Raw genomic sequence first — 22,542 nt, forward strand, 5'->3', positions numbered from 1 at the left:
AACTGAAATCAAGATGTTAAGAATACAAGCGAAAGCATGAAAAAAATAAAAATAAATAAATAAATCAAAGTCATTACAAAATGAAAGAGTTCCTCTAGCTTTTTTAATAGTATTTAAATATTTTTTTAAATTCTTAAAAAAAAAACAAGAGAATGTGTCTTGTTAGAAAACTTACATTGACGCATATATAATTGACAAAGAAAATAAATTAAGTTTATAACAAAACAAGCATTGCTTTTAGTTGAGTCAGAATCATTATGTCCTACAATAATTTCTTTGAAAGTATTAGATAAATATACCAGTATTTTTCACAGAGTCGTTTTAAATATTTTCATAGCTGTGCTGGGATCGCAAGCTCTCTCAAACAGGTAGAAATTATTAGTCATTTTTATTTAATCTAGTTTAGAAAATAAAAATCTTTTTCACAGCGCCTTCTGCTGATGGAACTTAATGCAGCCAGCTGCTATAAATTACACTTGGGCTTCCAGGTGTTTATTTTTCTGTCAGGATTGAACATTGCTGTAAGTGTAACGTAAACCTTGGTACACTTCCGCGGCGTGTTATAGAGCCGAATAAAATGTATTTTACACACGTATAACATACATTTATACATAAAACTCAACGTAGAAGCAAGCATAGCAATTAATTAGCATAATTCTGTTTCCAAGTTATGTGTATTCTGTAAAAATTAGAAATACAATTTTCTCAGGCTGTAATTTCTGTTTTGAATTGCAGTTTTTTTTTGTTCACAACACGAAATTCCTAACATTTTTCTTTTTGTTTTAAATAGCATTATAGGTTTCATAATGCTGACCTGAGTCTATTCAACATAAAAGCATTCTAAAAAATAAATAGTACACTTTCCTTGGAGAAAGGGAGTTATAGTTACTTATAGGCGTATTATTGCCACCGTAAATATGTGTATTTTAAGATTCTATCCAGTGACTGGATACTGACGGGAAATTCCAGTGACGCTGATGACAGGAACTACAATGAAATCCGTGTGCAGTACATATCATTCCGCGGGTTGTGTACCTGACGTAATGAAAGCGAAACTCAGTTAACTGACTAAATCCATATGCCCAACCAACCATTACCTACAGAAGCTTAAAAAAGATGTTGATGTTAATTGCTCCTTTTGTGGAGATCAAAGAGAAACACATGTGCACTTATTTTGGATGTGTCCTCATACTAGGCTGCTTTGGAGTAAACTAAGTAAATATATTGCCGACCATATTTATCCTGACTTTATGCTGAAATGGGAAAATGTAGGCTACTGTTTGGTTTTGTTACCCATGACAAGAACTTTACCTCTGAGTTTTATCTAATTAATCTAATAATTATTTTGACCAAGTTTTACATTCATAAATCGAAATTCCAGAATAAGAAACCTACCTTTATTGAACTTTCTGTTAATGTAAAACATTACATCTCCTCCATTTCCTGCTCTACGCATAAGAAAGCTGTTAGGTCACATACAATGTTTTTGCTTTACAATGCATTTGTATGATTTATGTATATTTATTTTCTCCTTTTATTGTATGTTATTTTAGTTGTCTTCTCCCCTGGCGTGATTGTTAAAAAAAAATAAAAAATATCCATATGTGTAAATCTTTATCTTTGTATGTGAAACTTTACAAGATGTGTTGTTTTGTCCTATTAATATATTTTCCTTTAAAGGTTTTGTCTGTTCTGTACTTTTTGTATGTTAAATGTTTGCATAATAATAATAATAAAAAAAGAGACTAAAATCCATATGTTTTGTACAATCTTCCTCTTCCAGCAAGATCTTTCAATTCTGTCATCAAAAGTTTGTCTCCAAGTTATATGCATCTATTTAAAACATACCTTTACCTCAATGAGAGAAAAACAACTATGCCCAAACTTTTATTGGATGGAGTTTGTCTTCTTGATTAAAAAATGTAACAGTAAGTTTATAAAGCGAATGTTACACTATTCAGTATATACATCCCCTTTTTCTGGACTAATTTTGTTGACTATACACTGGAAGAAAGCATGGTTACTTCCTGAAAAATTTGCATTTCTAATAAAATCAGAGAGATACATTTTAAGATTTTGCATAATGTTTACCCAACAAACTCCCAAATTGCTTCTTTTTTTGATGTTTCTAATTTATGTGTATTCTGTAAAGTTGAGGAAGAAACTTCATTGCGATCAGGTTAAATTTCTTTGGGAGAACTTAAGATGTTATCTATCTTCTTTTATAAAATGTGATTTCAAATTTACTCTAAAAGAAATATTTCTATATTTTTCTAGTAGTGACCATGCTACTGAACTTGTTGATCATTTTTTTTTTTTGCATTGTAAATTTTTTATTCATAAATCCAAATTTCTTAATATGTTACCTAGATTTGATGTCTTTCTCGCAGAGAATTGTTCATTCTCTTAAACTTATTGATGATAACAAGAATAACAAGTTTCTTAAGGCATATGACGATCTTTTTCTTACTGATTGAGGTGCTGTTTTTTATCTATTTATTTTCTTTTATTGTATTTCTATGCAGTGCTGTTTATTGTTGTTTTCCTTTTTGTCTTACAATAAAAATAAATAAATAAATAAATCCATTTGAATAAGAGAGATATTGATGTCAATTGCTCTTTATACCTGGAAACTGTACCCCACATCTTTTGGCACTGTAGTTATGTTAAAAAGTTATGGTTTATCAAAGAAAAGATACTCTCTAATTTTAATTTGCATTTTGAAAATGTTGTTTTTGGATATTTTGATTATGATAATATGAATAGTGAAGCTTTTGTTATTAATCTATTTTCATTACTAGTTACGTTTCACATTCATAAGTGTAAATTTACTCACAAAAAACCCTGTTTCACAGTGTTTTATAAAGAATTGGAAAACTATTTCTGTACTAGTCTTTATAGTACTAATAGAAAAGCAATCAAAACTGTCCATTTGTGTTCTGTCTTCAACATCTTTGAGTAATGTAAAGGTCATGCATCTCTTTGACTGTAATTTTTTATTTTATTTTATTCTATTTATTTTAATTTATCCTTTGTTTCCCTGACTTTATAATATCTGTTGTATTTGTCTGTATCTGTTGTTTAAAGCATTAAAAAAAAAAAAAAAAATTAATCTATATGAAAATTCTTGCATGAATTGTTACAAGAATTTTCTTTTTCTTTTCCAGTCCCCTCAAGAGACTACGTCATAGTTTTTGGTGCAATTCCTGATTGTGTTATATCTTTAGTCAAGTCTGGCCCTTCAACTTTTGACAATACTAACTTATTTGTTGACCAAAGACTTTTCAATACAATGTCAAACAAAGACATTCATTTAATTATTAATAGATCTCAGATTTCTTTACCTGCTTGTGTGAGTTTTTGGAATAACAAATATGGTGATATAGGAAGAGTTTTGGCTTCGTTGACAAAAATTATTTTTATCTAATAAAGTTGTTGAAGTCTCCATTAAAATGATCAATAATTGCTATCTGGTAAATTACAAACACTGAAAACCCTAATAAGTTGACTGGACTAAAGTAATTGAGTAAACTCGTTGCCTCAATTTAATTGAGTAATGAAGTCTCCCAAAACTTGCATATTTAAGTTTATTTAACTTAGCGGTTTTGTAGACTACACTTAAATCATTCAGTTCAATAAACTTTGTACTTATTCAATATACTTAAACGATTATGTTCAAATGCACTTATATATTTAAGTTAACTCAACATGGAAAGTAACTGAAATAAACTGAAACTTATTTTTGACTGCATTTTTAGTGCACACACCGAACTGAAATAAAACAATGAACAAGATAATTAATCTTTGTTTTTTTTTTATTGTCAAGATGTCACAATATTAATGAAAATACAGTTAACACTATACTGTAATCTAAATCAGTTATAGCCACACCTTAAGGTGGCTAAACTAGTGCAGTACATCAATTGTACAACTCTATGCACATATGTGACCCTGGACCACAAACCAGTCATAAAAATTTTACAAAACTGAAATGTATACATCATATAGAAGCTCAATAAATAAGCTTTCTGTTGATGTATGGTTTGTTAGGATAGGACAATATTTGGCCGAGATACATCTATTTGAAAATCTGGAATCTGAGGGTGCAAAAAAAATAAAATAAAATAAAAATACCTTTAAAGTTGTCCAAATTAAGCTCTTAATGCATATTACTAATCAAAAATTACATTTATATATATATTAGTAGGAATTTTACAAAAAATCTTCATGGAACATGATCTTAACTTCAACAGTTTTGACCCATACAATGTATTTTTGGCTATTGCTACAAATATACCAACAACGGTTTTGTGGTCCAGGGTCACATATATACTTCACTCAAGTATCAAGTATTTATTTTAATTTAAACATTGCATTTGACTATTTAAGCTTTGTGCAAACATAGCAAACTAAAATAAAACATACTCAGCATATTGTGTATTTCACCAAAATTTCATAAAAAAAAAAAAATACTGAAATATTACTGTCAAAACCATACTACAGAGGTGTAACAATATACCAAATTAACTACGACACATCAGTTGTAGAACTCTGCATTTAACAATTTAAACATTATTTTTATAAGAATGTTAAAGTATCACATTGATTTCTTAAGCAAAAGTTGGTTTGCCAGAGACTGCACTCTTGGCATGAGAGCATTCTGTCCCATTGGCATTAGTACACGCCAGATGAAATCAATCTTGTTGGTGAGTGATCTTGGTTAATTCAGGTGTAGTGCGTATATCAGACCGAAGAGAAGTCAGATTGCCTGTGGGAGGTCCTGCACTTTGTCCATCACCACTTGGCCTTCAAGAATTATTCCAACTAAAGAAGTCAAACGCAAGGAATTGGAAGACTGAAGATCAGTGTCCTCCAATAAGATCCCCACTGGCACATCAAGGATAGTGTTGTGATGATCAGGTACCTAGTGAAAAAAAGACGTATAAATATAGTATTGTGATCAGAAATCCAAGGTTTATCATCAATGGATGTTTAACAGGATGCCCGCTTTTTTTTTTTAAACACTAATTCTAATCCAACATGGATATTTTCTTAGACAAACTGATACAAACCCCCTGGAGCCGTGTTGGGCAGTTTAATGATGGATGGATGGAATTTTTTGAGATTCAAAATTTCATCCCCCATTCACTCTCATTAAAAAGCTTGGAAGAACCAGGATAAATTTTATTATAACTCTGATTGGATGGCTTGATTGTCATTAAACCATGGGGTAATAATTTTTGGGTGAACTATCCCTTTTAAGAACAGATTTACTTACTAAACATGACTGGAAGAAAGAAGAATCATCATCTCCAAGCATGATAGGCAGTCCCCGAAGAACAAGGGTTCGGACCTCAGTTGGCTGGGCTGACTTTAAAACATGAAATTCTATTAAAGCCAAAAAACTCAATTTCAATCTATTTTAAGCATTTGTATGTGATATAAATAAAATTTTAGATTATAATACATAAAAGATTACTGATATGAGAAAATAATCAATAAATTACATTGTTAAAATAAATACTGTCATTTACTCACCCTAATTTTTTTTCCAAACCAAGCTGTTTTGATGCACCACTCACATGTACATACTAAAAAGAAATTCTAGGGAAGTCAGTGCTGCACCAAAATAGTTTGATTACAAATATTCCTTCAAAATATCTTCCTTTGGTTTCAGCAAAACAAAGAAATTTATACAGGTTTTGGAACAACTACGGGTGAGGAAATGATGAGAGGATTTCCGTTTTTGGTTTCTATCCTTCAAGTTATGTTAAAATAATTACTGACCTTTATTTTCTGTAAAAAGTTCAACAAGCGCTGACCAGGAGACCCCCTTCTGGTTTTACAAAGGTCCATGAACTGTGTCTGTCCAGGTTTTTCTAGAATTCCTGCATTAGATTTTTGCCTTTAATTCTGTTGAACTCCATGCAAACCTTGGGGGAAACATCAGGTCACTAATCACATTAGCTTCCACACAGAAATGCTTTACAGGCTAATAAATAATTAGTAAATAATGAAGGCTAAGAATTGGTTTTCTTTATCATGTTAAAGGAATAGACCACAAAAAAAGAAAAAGAAAAAAAAAGAAAATTGTTGTAAAACACATGATTTTATTTTGCTGAACAAAAATGCTTGCAGAGTCAAAAACACAATACTTACATTTCCACATGTAATTGCCTCATGTAACCTGTAACAGAAAAGTTGAAAATAATAAGTTTAACAATCAGTAAAAAAAAAAAATTAATCTATAATTAAGATTGTAGTCTTACAGCGTTATCCAAAAATAAAACTAAATGTGCATACTTTACAAATGCTCTGTACAAGTCAAAATTGTCGACTTTTCATTCATACTTTGATAACATTATGCACAATATATTGTTAATTAATTGATCTCAGAAGTGGCTGCCATGCTCTTTCCCACAGAAATACACAATTACACTATGATTAAGTGAATTAACTAATATGTTTCGGTTTTACAAATCAAATAAAGACTAACGTTAATTTGATATCTCAGTTATCATACCATCTCAAATCCATATAAGTTAACGTTAACTTACTTGATAGCTACGCTGTCAAAGTTTGACCATGCTGTGTTGTCTTTTATTATAGAAACGTACCACAAGGACTTAAATAAGCATATTTCACTCAAAATCGTCACTTTATATCAACATTTACATAATTTACTTACCGAACATAGAAGAAAAACTTCTGTCTTCAAACTTGTCAGCAACAAAACAGACGACGGCAAAAGGACAAATCAGCTCTCTTGTTGCTAGGCGGAACTCCTTGCATGTCCAATCACATTAAAATAAAGAACTGCGAAATGTGAGCATGTAAGCGCGGGCCATTTTCAAACTATAATAATATGTCAGATTTCCGGTAAAGCACTTTCGCTATTAGTAGTTGAAATGTGATTTTGCGCTCTCTGTAGAGTTTACAAACTAGTTTACTATATGGATTACATAAAGATTGGCATACTTTGTGCTGTTAATATCTGGTTCAAGCGTAAAAAGAAAATTCTTGCAAAACACTTGTTTTTACCATAATGCACGCACCACAGCTGAATGTGGATGTGGGGAATCGTATGATTTGCACGCCTCTCCGAAGGGAGTAGAAGCTCCTCAGCTTTGCTTAAAAGCATTAAAATCAAACTGTGCAACCCAGTGTCACAAAAATAAAATAAATAAAAATAAGTAGCCCAAATGTGTTCCCATTATGGTGAATAATTGTAACTGAAGCAATTTGTTTTCTGATTTAAAAAAGAGAAAAGACCTTGCACATGGTATTATAATTTTTAAAAAAAGGAAAAAGACTACATTTGTGAAACTGACCTTTTGAAAATGTTTTTTTTTCTAAGGATTAATCATGATTTTGAGCTCACAACACTTAAAATCTTAAGTTTATGCATTTTGATGGTAAATAAGTTAAATTAACTCACATTTTTAAGTGACAGGACCAACACACAAAATTGTAAGTAATGTTTAGTCAACATAACTTGATTGTTTAAGTAAAGACAACATTAGGGTTTACAGTGAACTTGCTAAATTTAATAATAGTATTTCCTCCAATTGCTCTTTTTGTCTTCAGTCTGAAGAAACAATCAATCATTTATTTTGGTGTGTACATACTGTAAAGTGTTTTGGGTTGACTTTTCTAATTTAGTTAAAAAATACTTAGATCCAAACTTCTGTATAACCTCCAAAAATTTATTTTTTGGTTTCTCTTTGAATTTCAACCCTTCTCACTGTAAATTTATTATTAATTTAATGTTATTCCTTGCTAAATTTTACATTTATAAATTTAAATTTTCAAAGAAAACTCTATTGCAATAATTCTAAGACTCTTTCATGGTGTAAATCCTATAAGCTAATATAATATGATTTGGATTAATGTATGTAACCCTCTTTGTCTTTTTGTTATTATTTTGTGTTTGTAGTTGTAATTGTTGTTGTTTATTGCATAATAAAAATAAATAAATTGATATGAATGATCTCCAAGAAATTGTACTGGAACACTTTTTGACAGTATTTACTGAAAAAGTGCATGGTTCCTCCCTGAAAAGTACTGCATTTCTAACAAAATAAAAAAGAAAAACATTGTAAGATACTTCATAATATCTACCCAACTAGCTCCAAAATTGCTAATTTTGCTTAATTTATCAATGCAATCAGATGCATTGCTTTTGGAAAAATATAAGATGTTATTCATCTCCTTTTTTTTTTATTTATTAAACTATTGGTATTTTGATCCAGTGCTGTTTCCTCTATGCAATAAAACAAAGTATTGTGTGCTTTAATTCACCATTTTTATTAGAAATGGTCACCCCAGTGATTTTTTTTTTCCATATAGACTCTTAAAAATATAACACTTTACGACAAAATAATATAGGCACTACAGTTATTATCAGAGGATTTATCCACCACCATCAAGAAAAAAATAATACAATTAAATACAATAACTCAAGAATTTGTTCCATGTCCCATGATTTCTAGCAACTGCCCTGGTCATAATTATGGTATATTTTGACAAAAAGGTTATGGTTACAATGGCAATGTTTTGAAATGGAACAAACAGTAATTCCAGTCGCAGTCACATTTTTTGTAAAATTTTTGCATGCAAAAAAGGTCTATTTTCAATGTCGTAATGTATGAAGCACAGACGTTACTTTCAAACCAAGTAGCTCTCTGTTGGTCAGTGCAGTAAATTTGTGTGACAACTTGAAACCAAGAAAATCTGCAAGGGGAAATCTTTTGCCCTCAATTCTTGCTTAAGTGGATTCCTATTAAAATAATGGTAAATGTGACCATACACATTAATTATCTGACCAAAATAAGAAGGATCATACAAAATGCATGTTATTTTTTATTTAGTACTGAGATGAATAAGATATTTCACATAAAAGAGAAAATAATAGTTGAATTTATAAAAATGACCCTGTTCGAAAGTTTACATACACGTGATTCTTACTACTGTGTTGTTACCTGAATGGTCCACAGCTGTTTTTTATTTTTTGTTTATTGTTTAGCTATAGTTGTTCATGTGTCCCTTGTTTGTCCTGAACTGCCTGCTGTACTTCAGAAAAATCCTTCAGGTCCCACAAATTCTTTGATTTTTCAACATTTTTTTTGTATTTGAACCCTTTCCAACAATGACTGTATGATTTTAAGATCCATCTTTTCACACTGAGGACAACTGAGGGACTCATATACAACTATTACAGAAGGTGCAAACACTCACTGATGCTCCAGAAAGAAACACAATGCACTAAGAGCTGTGGGGGTGAAAACTTTTGAACAGAATATAGATGTGTGCATTTGCCTAAATATCATTTTTTTGTCATTTAGTACTGCCCTTCAGAAGCTACAGAAAATACTTACATGTTTCCCAGAAGACAAAATAAGTCAAATTTACCCTGATCTTAAATTCAAAAAGTTTTCACCCCCTGGATTTTAATCCACTGTGTTTTCTTCTGGAGCATCAGTGAGCGTTTGAACCTTCTGTAATAGTTGAATATGAGTCCCTCAGTTGTCCTCAGTGTGAAAAGATGGATTTTAAAATCATACAGTCTTTGTTGGAAAGGGTCCAAATACACAAAAAGGCTGAAAAACCAAATAATTTGTGAAACCTGAAGGATTTTTCTGAAGGACAGCAGACAGTTTAACTGTTTAGAACAAACAAGAGACTCATGAACAACTAAACAAACAAAAAACACAGCTGTGGATCATTGAGGTAACAACACAGTATTAAGAATCAAGTGTAAGTAAACATTTGAACAGGGTCATTTTGATAATTTCAACTATTATTTTCTCTTGTTCAAGTCAGTACTAAATAAAAAATAACCAGTGTTGAGGGTAACGCATTATAAGTAACACAAGTTATGTAATAATATTACTTTTTCCAAGTAACTAGTACATTTAAAGTTTAATTAACAAGAAAATATCTGAGTTACTTTTTCAAATAAGTGACGCCAGTTACTTTTCCCTCCATTTATTGATTAAAAGCTCTCCTGTCCCCATGTTGAGGGAAATTGTGAGTAAGATGTTACTTTAGTTCTAGAATAAATGTGAACATGCATTAATTCATCTCACTCACTAAAATAACAGATACAGTATTCCTCAAAATGAATAAAAACAGTGAAATTCAACGCAAACCTGCAATAATTAAATATGTTAAATGATACAAATATCCTTTATGTATTTAATCCCATTTTATTAACCGATGTCTTTGCTGCCGACCTTCGATGATCCAATTCATCCAAACTAACAAGAAAAAATGACTCAAGATAATCTAACATTTGTTTTCCTTTTTTCTTATTGCTGAAGAGTTGACACTTTTCTTCTGCGGAATTTACTTTTCTCTAAGCCCGAGGCTTTCGGTGTGAAAAGGCTTTTACATTTGACAAAATATAACTAGCAAACAAGCAAGCCCTGGCCAGATTTAAAAAGTAACGCAAAAGTAACATAACGCATTACTTTCCATAAAAAGTAACTAAGTAACGTAATTAGTTACTTTTTTAGGGAGTAGCTCAATATTGTAATGCATTACTTTCCCCAACACTGAAAATAACATGCATTTTGTATGATCTTGCATGAGCTCTCTTATTTTGGTCAAATAATAAACAAGGTGTATGTAAACTTTTGACCTCAACTGTAAATATTTTAGGAATGCAACTCGCAAGTATAAAGATAACTATAATGACAACTTGAGCCCTTTAAAGTCAGGTGGATTTTGTTCGTCTGTCAATGTGTAATCATGTATAAGATGGAAAGAACTCAATGGATGTTATTCCTCTTGGAATTAAAATGAATACTAAAATGTTATAGTTATCATTACAGTTTTAATCTTCAGTGTGAACTAGGCCTTAAATCACTGTTATTTCTTCTCTCTCTCCATGTTGTCCTGAGCTTGTTCTCTCATCCTGACCACCTGGTGTTGCTGAAGGAGCTGCACTACTCCTAGCTGATTGTGTGCCCTTGCAACGTCCTCTGCTGTCTCTCTCCAACTGCTCCTTATAGCGGGATCAGCACCTTTGTCTAGCAGAACCTTGAGCACCTGTGGATTGAATCACAAGATATAAGTTTCCTACATTTTCCCACAGGAAAGCCAAATCGCAGATGACAACTCAATTGGTGACCATAAAAGGCTTCTTCCAAATACTTAAAGTGGTCATCATTCTTGTGGGTGTGATGTCACACAGACAGAGGCCACTCCCACGATAGTTGATTGACATGAGCGCCTTACCTTAGCCCCGCCCTCATTGAGCCGAAACAGTCCGACTCCGATCGCCATTGTGTGACTCAGGTGCAGACAAGAATGTCTCCGATTGAGCGATTGAGGTGTTCTGTTGTTGGATATAATAATGAACATAGCAGTCGTCATTTACTGAAGATGCAGAGGAAAACGTTACTTTCGTTTTTAAAGGGGCCATGTCTTAAAATGAGTTGAGTTTTGCAGAGCTGATTTTGACAAGGTAAAAGGCTGTTTTTTTACACTACTATTGAAAATTTGCATTTATAAGTATATTATGACTTTTCATTAAGACCCTAAAGAATCACATGAACTTGTGGAAATGGGCATCCGATGACCCCTTTAATTGAAAGTCGATAATATACTTTGGTTAAAAATTCTTAACAGTAGTGTAACAAAACACCCTTTTATCTTGTCAAAATCAGCTCTGCAAAAGATCAACTTATTTTATTTCATGGTCCCTTTAAATGAGCTCTGCTCGCCCCGCCCCTCTCTGCTGTGGGATTATGAGCCGTAATGTTTACTTTAGCTGCGTTTAGCGCGTTCAGAAGAGAAACTTGCCAACAGCCAAATTATTAAGAAAGGCCATTTGCAAAGATGCATAAAAATCCTTATATTCACTTCTGCTGTGGGTGAAGCTGCATCAGGAATGTTTCACACCAACATAAACGCATATGTAGATCGGGATCAGCGCTTTCCTTTCAAAAACGAAAGTAACGTTATCCTCTGCATCTTCAGCGGCTCAGATGTCGGGAGTAAATGACTACTGCTATGTTCATTATTACATCCAACAACAGAACACCTCAATCGCTCAATCTGAGACATTCTTGTCTTCCTCTGCACCTGAGTCACACAATGGAGATTGGAGTCGGACTGTTTCAGCTCAGTGAGGGCGGAGCTAAGGTAAGGCGCTCATGTCAATCAACTATCGTGGGAGTGGCCTCTGTCCATGTGACATCACAACGACAAGAAGCTGAGAATGACCTGATTTTAAAAAGGGGATATTACTTTTAAAGATTAAAAAATACCACTGGGTGTTCACAAACTGCCAGCACACATTTATGTTCAAACTACATGTAAAAGTTAGATTTGCATCCGATGACCCCTTTAAATTTTTTTAGTGTAGAGTATAAACTTATGGAAAACATAAAAATGACACAGAATCAACACACCTTGCAGTGACCCCTCTCAGAACCCAAGTGCAAAGGTGTCTGTCCGAGCCGCTCCACAGAATTCACATCTGCCCCATAGTGCAGCAAAAGTTTGGCAGCCTCAACATTGTCCCTGAGCGTTGAGTAGTGCAGTGGGGTCATTTTGAGGTTGTCCTTGTCCTCAAGTCCAGCTCCATTCAGAATCAACAAGTGCACCACAGCCCTGGAGCCGCTGCGGGCAGCCAGATGCAGAGGAGACGCCACATCCCCATCCCTGACATCAACCTTAGCCCCTCCTGTTAACAGCTGCTGGAGGATCTATAGGGAAGAAGAAGATACGGTTTAAACGAGACAGACGACGGAGGAAGGAAAACAGAGAGTAAAAGAAAGATCAATTGGTGCTAAGGAGACAGGAACAGCACACTGCCCTTCACCCACACAAATGCCATCTGTTTCACAGCATGCATTTGGCTTGACTCTGACAGAACGTAGCCAAAAGGGCAGCAAGACCTTGAATTTAGAGTCTTGGCAAATGCAAGTTAGGCTGTGGTAATGGGGTTGATTGGAAACAAATGCATTGAGGTGTTTATAGGACACTTTATGTCTACAGATTGTTTCATTTCAGCATCACATGATCAGTGCTGGATAACATTGGATAGCATTACATTATTTAATCTTGTTTTAAACCATCTAACAGTTTCATGTATCATTTTACATGTCATCAAGCGGCATCTCACTAGCCAATTTTCCACACTTTAAATAATTTGTTACTTAAACTTTTCTGAGTTTCCTGAACTTAAAGTTATAAGGCATTATAACTTTAAGTTCAGTAAATGCAGAAAAGTTTAGTCAACTTTGATATTTGAGTTCATTCAACTTAAAATTTTAAGGCAGCCAGGTAGCTTACCCAGCTTTTAAGTTTAACAAACCATTTTTTTTGTTACGTCAACTCAAATATCTAAGTTGTCTCTTAGTACAACTTAACATTTCAAGTTGACTATACTTATTTAAGCTGACTGGCAGCAGGGTAACAAACTATGTTAAGTTTACTCAACAAATTGTGTTTTTTAGTTTTTTTTTTTACAGTACAGCCACAAACGTAATTGAGTTTTTAACATTTTTCCTAAAAACAGTTAGTAACTGTGATGTTTTGCCCATCCATGTTATGGGCAACCGTGGTATTTTTATTTGTATATGTCTAAATATCCAACATTGAATTAACAAACTGTAGTAGTACTTAACTGAAAAAAAGCTTGTTTTTTTTCCCCCAAAATGTTATATGTATGGTTTGGCTCAAACCTTAAATTGTAAGTTCATATTAATCAAAAACATTTTTTTTAAAATGACAAAACATTCATACTATGTTTATACAGTTCATACAGATTATTGATTATAAACACACACTTAATATATTTTCTTTAGACACAAGCCAAAATGTTTCATAATGTAGGTCAACATAATATTTTGGGGGGATTTTTACAATTTCACCATAAATAAAAGCTTAGCTATAATATAAAACTAGAATTTTAACTTAAGATAAAGATTTACTTAACCCCTTTACTGTCATCCCTATTTTTGAAAAATTCACGAGAGTGCACTATCCAAACTTAAATTATTATAATTCATAAGCGCTTTTAAATACAGACCTAAGGTTGGTCTCTTTTTAAAGAAGTCAATTAGCAGATTAGTGAAGTCTAAATTTAGTAGCAGTTTAAATTTACTGTAAAGAAAATGTATTGTACTATTTTTTCTTATATTATACCTAAAATAAATAATATGTCTAGTTGTGTTCCAAATTTGAAGTTGATATAAAAAAAATTGAGGTTCATATGCAATTTTGTTTAGGCGTTATACCAGAAAAAGCCACAGTGGCCACCCAAACTGTATTGAATTTTTTTATGAATTTCTGTCCCAAATCTATCAATTTCTCTCTTAATATTACATCTATCACAAAATAAAAAAGTTTTGATTCTAAAAGATCGTAATACATTTTGTAATATGACACCCCCGCTAAGGGGGAGGAGACCGCTAAAAGATTTTGAAGTGCTATTTCTATGATAACGCAATATCTGATTTCCAAAGGATTTTTTACAGGAAGAATTTTAAGATTTTAAGCTTTCAAATGGTATATAAATTATGTTGATTACTAAAACATGTGATAGGCAAAAAGGCAACGGAATAAAGACTTTTTGTGACAGAGGTCAGAACTCCTGTTATGATGTAGATTTGTAATAGACTCTTGGTGCACTCTTGTCATAAATTAATCTAACATTGTTCCTACATAATTTGTAACAAAAAAAAGGTAAAATATCTATTTAGGAGTCTTAAACCTTTCCAGTGATATATAGTTTGTCATGATTACATTAGGATTTAATTGTAATTTAGTGAAGTATATTTAGGCATCCTGTATACGGGATGGTGACAGTTAACAGGTTTTAATAAAAATAAAGACTTAAAAAGACTTGAATATTTACATTTTTTTCTATGGGAAGTGTTATTTGCAAACTAAACAGAACAGGTTTAAACTAGAAACCATAATTTTCAATTGACTGATATAAGAAATGGTATTAATTGACTGCATCTTGCACATTCTAAAGCATTTGTGAAAACCTAGAGTTGCATTGCAACTTCTTAAACTGCTTTAAACCATGTTTACACTGCAAAAAAATGCTTTTTTTCTTATATTTTTTGTTTGGTTTCCAGCCAAAATATAAAAAAATTCTTAAATCAAGAAGTAAAAATTATTTTCTTGTTTTCAGAAAAAAAATAAATAAATAAATAAAATAAAAAATCTTATTTCAAACAGAAAACAAGATTATTTTTCTTACCCCATTGGCAGATTATTTTGCTTGTTTCAAGCAAAACACACTTAATTTTGACTTGACAATAATTTTTACTCATCTAGAAAATCCTTCTTGATTTAAGAATTTGTAGATATTTTGGCTGGAAACAAGACAAAAAATCTAACTAAGAAAAGCATTTTTGGCAGTGTAAAAGTTACCAGGTTGATATTACAAGCCATTCTTAGAATAAAACTTTAAGACTTGCCAGTTTAATGAAAATCAAATCTTTGAAGGTAGTAATAACTGTAATTTTTGCTTTTTTGCTTTTTTCTACAACAGTCAATTATTGGGGTATAATCTTTTTTATATTGTTTATGCTCCTAAACCAAACAAACGATGGTTGGTTGTTTTACATGTTAGTATGTTTAAAGCTGATCAGCTCATATTCAATCACCTTCTTGTCTCCAGAGCAGGCACAAAGGTGCATAGCTGTGCGGCCGTTAGGACCCCTCATATTGGCATCTGCACCTCGGTGGAGCAGTAGCCTCACCCCCGCCTCATTCCCCACCAACACCGCCAACTGCAGAGGGCTCATGCCCACACCTTTTCCTCCCTCCACGTCTGCCCCATTATCTAGCAGGAGTTCTGCCACATCCCCCCAGCCTCCAAAAATTGCCCAGTGCAGGGGTGTCCACTTATGAAAGTCCTGGGGGTTCGGTGAGGCCAAGTGCTGGAGCAGAACCCGAGCCGTGCCCAGGTGTCCGCTGGCTGCAGCCAAGTGAAGGGGCGTCTGGCCGGAGCTGGACCGTGCTGAATGTGACGCCCCCTTCTGGAGGAGGAAGTCTGTGGTCTCGGGGTTTCCTCCACTGCAGGAGCGGTGCAAGGGAGTGCAGTTGAAGAAGTCCTGGCTATTTACCTCCACTTGGCCAGTTTGCAACAGGAACTTGATCAGCATGAGATGACCCTTGAAAGAGGCGTGGTGGACAGCTGTCCAACCATACGGGTCCCTGGAAGTGCAAAATAGCACAGTCAGCAAAAATATGTCTATATATTTATTTTGGGAATAACACAACAACCTTTTTATGGTATTAGACGTTACTATTTTTACACTGGTGCCTTATGTTACTAACGTGTGACACAAATACTTATTTCACTGAGGCATAATAATGAAAAAAGTGCAACATAAACAACAATATAGCAAAAAAATGTTAACAAAAAAGTGGTAAGTGTAACTTGTCATATTAAAGTTAAAATATTTTTTTCTACACTGCAAAAAAATGCTTTTCTTACTTAGATTTTTTTTGTCTTGTTTCCAGCTAAAATATCTAAACATTCTTAAATCAAGAAGGATTTTCTAGACAAGTAAAAATATTTTCTTGTTTTCAGAAAAAACAAGCCAACATTAAGTGTTTTTGCTTGAAACAAGCAAAATAATCTGCCAATGGGGTAAGAAAAATAATTTTTTTTTCTGTTTGAAATTAGATTTTTTTGCATACCCCATTGGCAGATTATTTTCTTGTTCTAGGTAAAAACTAATTTAATTTTGACTTTTTTTAAAAAACAAGATTTTTTTTTACTTGTCTAGAAAATCCTTTTTGATTTAAGATTTTTTTGATATTTTGGCTGGAAACAAGAAGTTTAATTTATATTTAAATGTAAAAATGTAATCAAATAGTTGGTCCAAATATAAAAATTTAGTCATTATTTACACAGCCTCGTGTCATTCCAAACACATAAAACTTTGGTTAATCTTCGAACCACAATTTACTTTAATCGTATGCAAAATACACTTTTACATGTTCTTTGAACATAAATGTGTGTTGGCAGTGTGTGTACACAACCACTCTATAATGATAAATATCCACCTTTTTTAAAATCCCTAATAATAATCACTTTCTCAGATCAAGCTTTTCTGAGGTTCCTGGCAGAATTACGTAGATCTACAAAGGCCCCTCCCACAACTATCGATTGACACGGCCGTCTCACCTTAGACCTGCCCTGAGTGAGTTGTAAACAGTCCACCATTGTTTTTGAAGGGCATGCGCCTCTGATCTGCTTAAATGCGTCTATGTTTGAAATTTTAACCTAAGTATGTTATAGTCTTTTCATTAAGAACCATATCAACTTGTGGAAAATGGGCATCTGATGACCCCTTTAATGAAACCTGATAGGTTTCTGTTCCCCTATTGAAAGTGTAGCCAAAGTCAACCAAAAAGTTCCAAAAAGGTAAAAAAGTCTTCGTAAAATGAATCTATATGAAATGAGCTAAACTGATTTACGTCTAGGCGAAGAGATATTATCCCTTTATATGATGAATATATATATTTTAAGGCTTTAAACTAAGTTTAAAGGGATAGTTCACCCAAAAATGAAAATTAGATTTTTATCTGCTTACCCCCAGGGCATCTAAGATGTAGGTGACTTTGTTTCTTCAGTAGAACACAAACAAAGATTTTTAACTCAAACCGTTAAGTCAACGGTTACCAAATCTTTAAGACAAAAAAAAAAAAAAAAACATACACAGACCAAACCAAATTAAACACTACGGCTTGTGACGATACATTTAGGTCTGAAGACACAAAATGATCAGTCTGTGCAAAAAACTGAACAGTATTTATATCATTATTTACCTCTGATTCACCGCAATGTCCAACTGTCCTGAGCACGTTCACAACAGCCGGCGTGTGACGCAATAACATGATCTGGTAATGTAGTCAGTGAAAAGTCAACACTCCCAGATGAGTTCGCATAAGGAAACGTAATCTTTTAGTTTTTAATCAGTTGCCAGAATCAGGATAAGCACAAGTAATTACCATTTTGAGAGGCCAATATGCACTATGTAAACAATGAGTGACATATACGCATTATAGACCGCTTTTGCGTATGCATCTATCCTGCCCTCCAAAGGCAAAGTGCAGCATCTACGCGAACACTGAAACTGAGAAAAATGCCTTTAAAGTTTTTACAACTGCTAGTCAAACATGAAACGGGACAAAATTGAACCAGAAGACTTTGCCACAAGACAAAACAGTTGTCACAAAGTCCATTTTAAGCCTTAACTCAATTTTGACCAAATGTGTAGTTACTGCGCTTTGCCTTTGGAGGGCAGTATCTGGGTGAACGCAGTCTGGACAGAAGAATGCTGCAGTGAATCAGAGGTAAATAATGATATAAATACTGTTCAGTTTTTTGCACAGACCAATCGTTTTGTGTCTTAAGACCTCAATGTATAATTTGGTTTTGTCTGTGTATGTTTTTTTAACTCTTAAAGATTTGGTAACCATTGACTTCCATTATATGACTGACAGACTGCAACGGTTTGAGTTAAAAATCGTCATTTGTGTTCTACTGAAGAAACAAAGTCACCTACATCTTGGATGCCCTGGGGGTAAGCAGATAACCATACAATTTTCATTTTTGAGTGAACTATCCCTTTAATGATCATTTATCAACCATTATAGACAGATCTACATATAAAACATCCAGAATTGGATTTAGTTTGCAGTCTGGATTATTTTTTTAAGATCCCCTGAATCCTGATCAATGCAATCGATTCAGCACCACCACCTTGGACAGCGCCACATGTGAGAACGTATACCTTAAGCAACTTCCTAAGGTAAAGTTAGGGGTACATGTGTGAAAAAGGCATACCTTTAGTCAAGAGTCTTCATAGCCTACTAAGAAATAACTTCATTCAGTAAATGCACCCATAATCATTCAAAAAATGTGCAGTATACGTGTTTGGAATGACATGAATATAATGGCAGTTTTTTTATTTTTTATTAATGAACTGTTCCTGCAAGGTTATAAATCACTAACTGGCAGTTAGCAGGCACGCCGTCTTCCAGCATGGCCTTGACTTGGTCCAGACATCCCTCCCAAGCAGCGTAATGCAGCCTGCGCTCGTCCAGGAGAGAGTGTTTGGGTTTGGGTCGACGGTGGATCCTCCACTGTCTGGTTCCTGCAGCCGTCCGGACCTTCCTCTCCACCGACCCCATAGACACCGAGTCATGGAGCTCCAACCACCTCCAGTGCACCTCTGGGCCTGCGTGGGCCATGACTGGAGAATAGTCTGTGGAGGAAAAAGGTCATGGTGTGAAGTTAGCAAAAACAAAAAACAAATAAAGTATTTATTTTATTTTCATTGCTCATTAGGAAGGATCACACTGAACTAAAAGAGTATGTACAGTTGTAAAAAAAAAAAAAAAAAAAATGAAAGTTTTTAATAACTATATACTCATTCCACCAGGGGGTGGTAAAAGTTTACAGAAGTTAGAAAACTCTGAGCCAGTTTGGTTACATCACTAAATTGGACCTACATTTAAAGTATGATCAATTTCCAGTTTGTGTAAATCACTGGAGCGCTTACGTAACTAATAAAGTTCCAAAATTTCAACAGAGATCAGTGCATGTTTTCAAAGACTCTTTTGATCTGTCTTCCTGCTGTAATTCCATCTGGAGACACGGTTGTCATGGTAACAACGGCTGCAATTACTATTTTAGAGGTTTTCATTAACTTTACTGGCAGTCTGTCATTTATAGAGGACTTACACATGGAAAACATTTTAGTGATATTATTAAGTCTATAGGGTTTTTAATTCTAAATCTCTCCGCAATATGCCACACCATCTGAGACAAAGTTTAATACAATGCTGTTTTTTCATGCACCTGTCAAGTTTGAGATTTTGGGCTTTTTGCTTTCTCAATAAAGTGTTTTTTTAGACTAGTGGAAAGAAAACATCTAAAATACACTGTTAGGTGTTTCTTTTATAGCACTTTATCTATTTTTGTCAATAGATTTCAATTACAATGCATAAAGGCCGTTTTCTCAAAATGAGTTTTTCTCCTACATTGAGCCATAAATCTCCACTTCAGTAGCACTTACACACACCACACTTTACATTTTTATTCCTGTCTATATCTTGAAGATTTTTACAGAGGGATTTGTTCATATACAATTAGCTTGATTTTATACAACATTTTACTTTTACTAAAAAATGCATGGTTTTCTGTTGGTTTAAAAAAAAAGAAGTTTTTTTTCTGAATTATGGAGACAAAATGAGATCCCCTCTGTAAAAACATTTGACTCTAATATGTCAAAAAAAAAAAAAAAAAAAAATTAAACAAGAATTTTAAAACTGACTTGATCCAGTGTTTAGATTTTTGTACTAGAAATGTATGCAAATTATCACATATTTCATTAAATAATTTATCATTTCCATATTTAAACCTAACATTTTCGAAAACTTGTAATACAAAAAATGTTTGCAGTTATCAATGTAATCAGTCATCTGAGTAAGTAAGGTGATAGCTATTAGTTAATTTTTTTAACCTATTCACCTGCAGTCTCTCGCCTTGTTTGAAAAAGTATTTATTTTAAAGTTTGTTTAAAATAAAAGTTGCTACAATTTTTTTGTTCACCCAAAAATGTCAATTCCATCAACCTTTACTCACTTATGACTTTCTTTAATTGTGGATTGTGGTGTGTTGTTTTTAGTAACCACTGACATCCATTGTATGAGCAAAAAATACATTTCTCAAAATAATCTTCTTTTATGTTCCTCAGAAGAAAGAAAGCAATGTAGATTTGCAACTCTAAGTATGTGACAGATAAAAAAGAGATGTAGTTTAAAAAGATTACAGCGTAAGTGTTATTCTTAGTGTGAAAGCGTGTTCCACGTCAAGCTATGAGCCACAGGAGATCTGGAGGCGTTCACGGCCTGTCATGTCGTGGGAGTTCGGGATTATGTGGGCGGACAACTGGCTCCTGCCCTTGCCATTTATCAAGGCAAAATATCTTTTAAAACGCAACCGCACAGATACACTGCTGCTGATGAAGATTAACAACTAGACATTTAAAATATAGAGCTTTTACAATGAAATTATTTGAGTCATAGTTCTTAGTAACAGCTATTAAACTGCTATTTTAAATGGCACCACAAACACTTATCAGTTCATAAGATAACTTGCATAATTTCTTGTGAATTTAAATGAGCATTTGCACGAACACACATTACCAGAGATTTGCTTTTCAATGTGTGGATCCGTCCAACTGAGTTGACTGGAAAGGAGACAGAAGTTACCTGTGAGTGCCAGTTACTCCATGATGTCTTGCTTCTCTCCAGTGTGCTGTTGAATAGATTTCTCAGGGTGACATAACACGCAAGTCCGGTCTTTCCACCCCCTGTGATATCGTTCATCAAGTGTTTTATGTTCATCTGAGGTTGCTATGGTGAGAATGGGCTTTTCAGAGCACTGTTATTATATGATGGCACAGACGAGAGAGTGAGAATGAGAGAGAGAGAGAAAGAGAGAGAGAGGGAGGTTTGGAGCTGCGCATGCCTGATGGTTGCTGTGGCACAATTACATTACATTACACACTGTATGCAATTGTCTCTTTTACTGTATTACATTGTATTTGAGATGTGCTATATTTGAGATTTTGCTTATTGAAATCTTTTAACAATTAAATGCATTTTTAATGTTTGGAATGAGTATAGTTTTCCATCAGGGTGTTAAGGAAGCAGACCGACGAGAGAGGTAAGTGAGAGATAATAAGGTTTATTTATAAACAGCAGAGCAATGAAGAGGATGACGTGCAGAGCCGGGTAAGTAGAGCTGTATAGATGAGTATTGAATCTTGGATGGATCGGAAGGTTGATTTAGGATGATTTCCTTTTTTGCAGGAACGATGAGAGGAGGACTTCGAGTGAAGATACACACGCACGCCGGCGGTGACGAGATGCAGACTTATGGCACACACACACACTGGAGACTGGAAGCGGCCGATTCTACAGACAGAGTGGAACAGAGCAGATATACAGGTAAGTAGTCACAGGTAAGTAGCAAGGTAGGTTTCGTGAACTTTGGCAGAGTTGCACGATGAGTCCGCTTTCGAACTAATGAGCCCGGACACTGATGGCTGTGTGTGGTGTGCTTAAATGTGCTGGGGTTGATTGCGTGCAAGTGTGTGTCTTTAGAATTCAGGTGAGAGTGATCGCTGTGTGAGGGAGGTGGAAGAACCTGGCCAATCCGTGACATTACCCCCCTCCCCAGGGCCCGCTCCTGAGGGCCGAGATCTCCGACGTCGCGGTGGTCTACCTCGTCCCCGAGGTGCTGGAAAGTCAGGATGAGTGTTGTGGAAATCCTCCAGAAGGGCAGGATCTAGTATGTCATCTCTAGGTACCCATGATCTCTCTTCTGGTCCGTATCCTTCCCAGTCTACTAGATATTCCAAGACCCCACCGCGACGTCGGGACTGCAGGATCTCCCGAACAGAGTATATGGAACCTTCCTCCAGGACCAAGGGGGGAGGGGGTTCCTCTTCGTGGCCAGGTTCTGTGGAGGGAAGAACAGGAGGG

At 34.2% G+C, this 22,542-nt stretch overlaps 1 protein-coding gene across 1 annotated transcript; it reads right to left on the reverse strand.

Annotated features, from left to right (window-relative positions):
* Positions 1-8,397: 8,397 nt before the first annotated feature.
* On the reverse strand, positions 8,398-21,436 carry LOC141345826 (uncharacterized). Its single transcript, XM_073850746.1, has 5 exons — positions 21,265-21,436; positions 19,001-19,253; positions 15,636-16,188; positions 12,420-12,716; positions 8,398-11,052 (listed from the first exon to the last, which is right to left on the reverse strand). The coding sequence occupies exons 2-5, from the start codon at positions 19,237-19,239 to the stop codon at positions 10,873-10,875; spliced, it is 1,269 nt and encodes a 422-aa protein (XP_073706847.1). The 5' UTR covers positions 19,240-19,253; positions 21,265-21,436; the 3' UTR covers positions 8,398-10,872.
* Between the last annotated feature and the right edge of the window lie 1,106 nt (positions 21,437-22,542).

The sequence above is a fragment of the Garra rufa genome, chromosome 11 (assembly GCF_049309525.1).
Source record: "Garra rufa chromosome 11, GarRuf1.0, whole genome shotgun sequence".
NCBI lineage: Eukaryota > Metazoa > Chordata > Actinopteri > Cypriniformes > Cyprinidae > Garra > Garra rufa.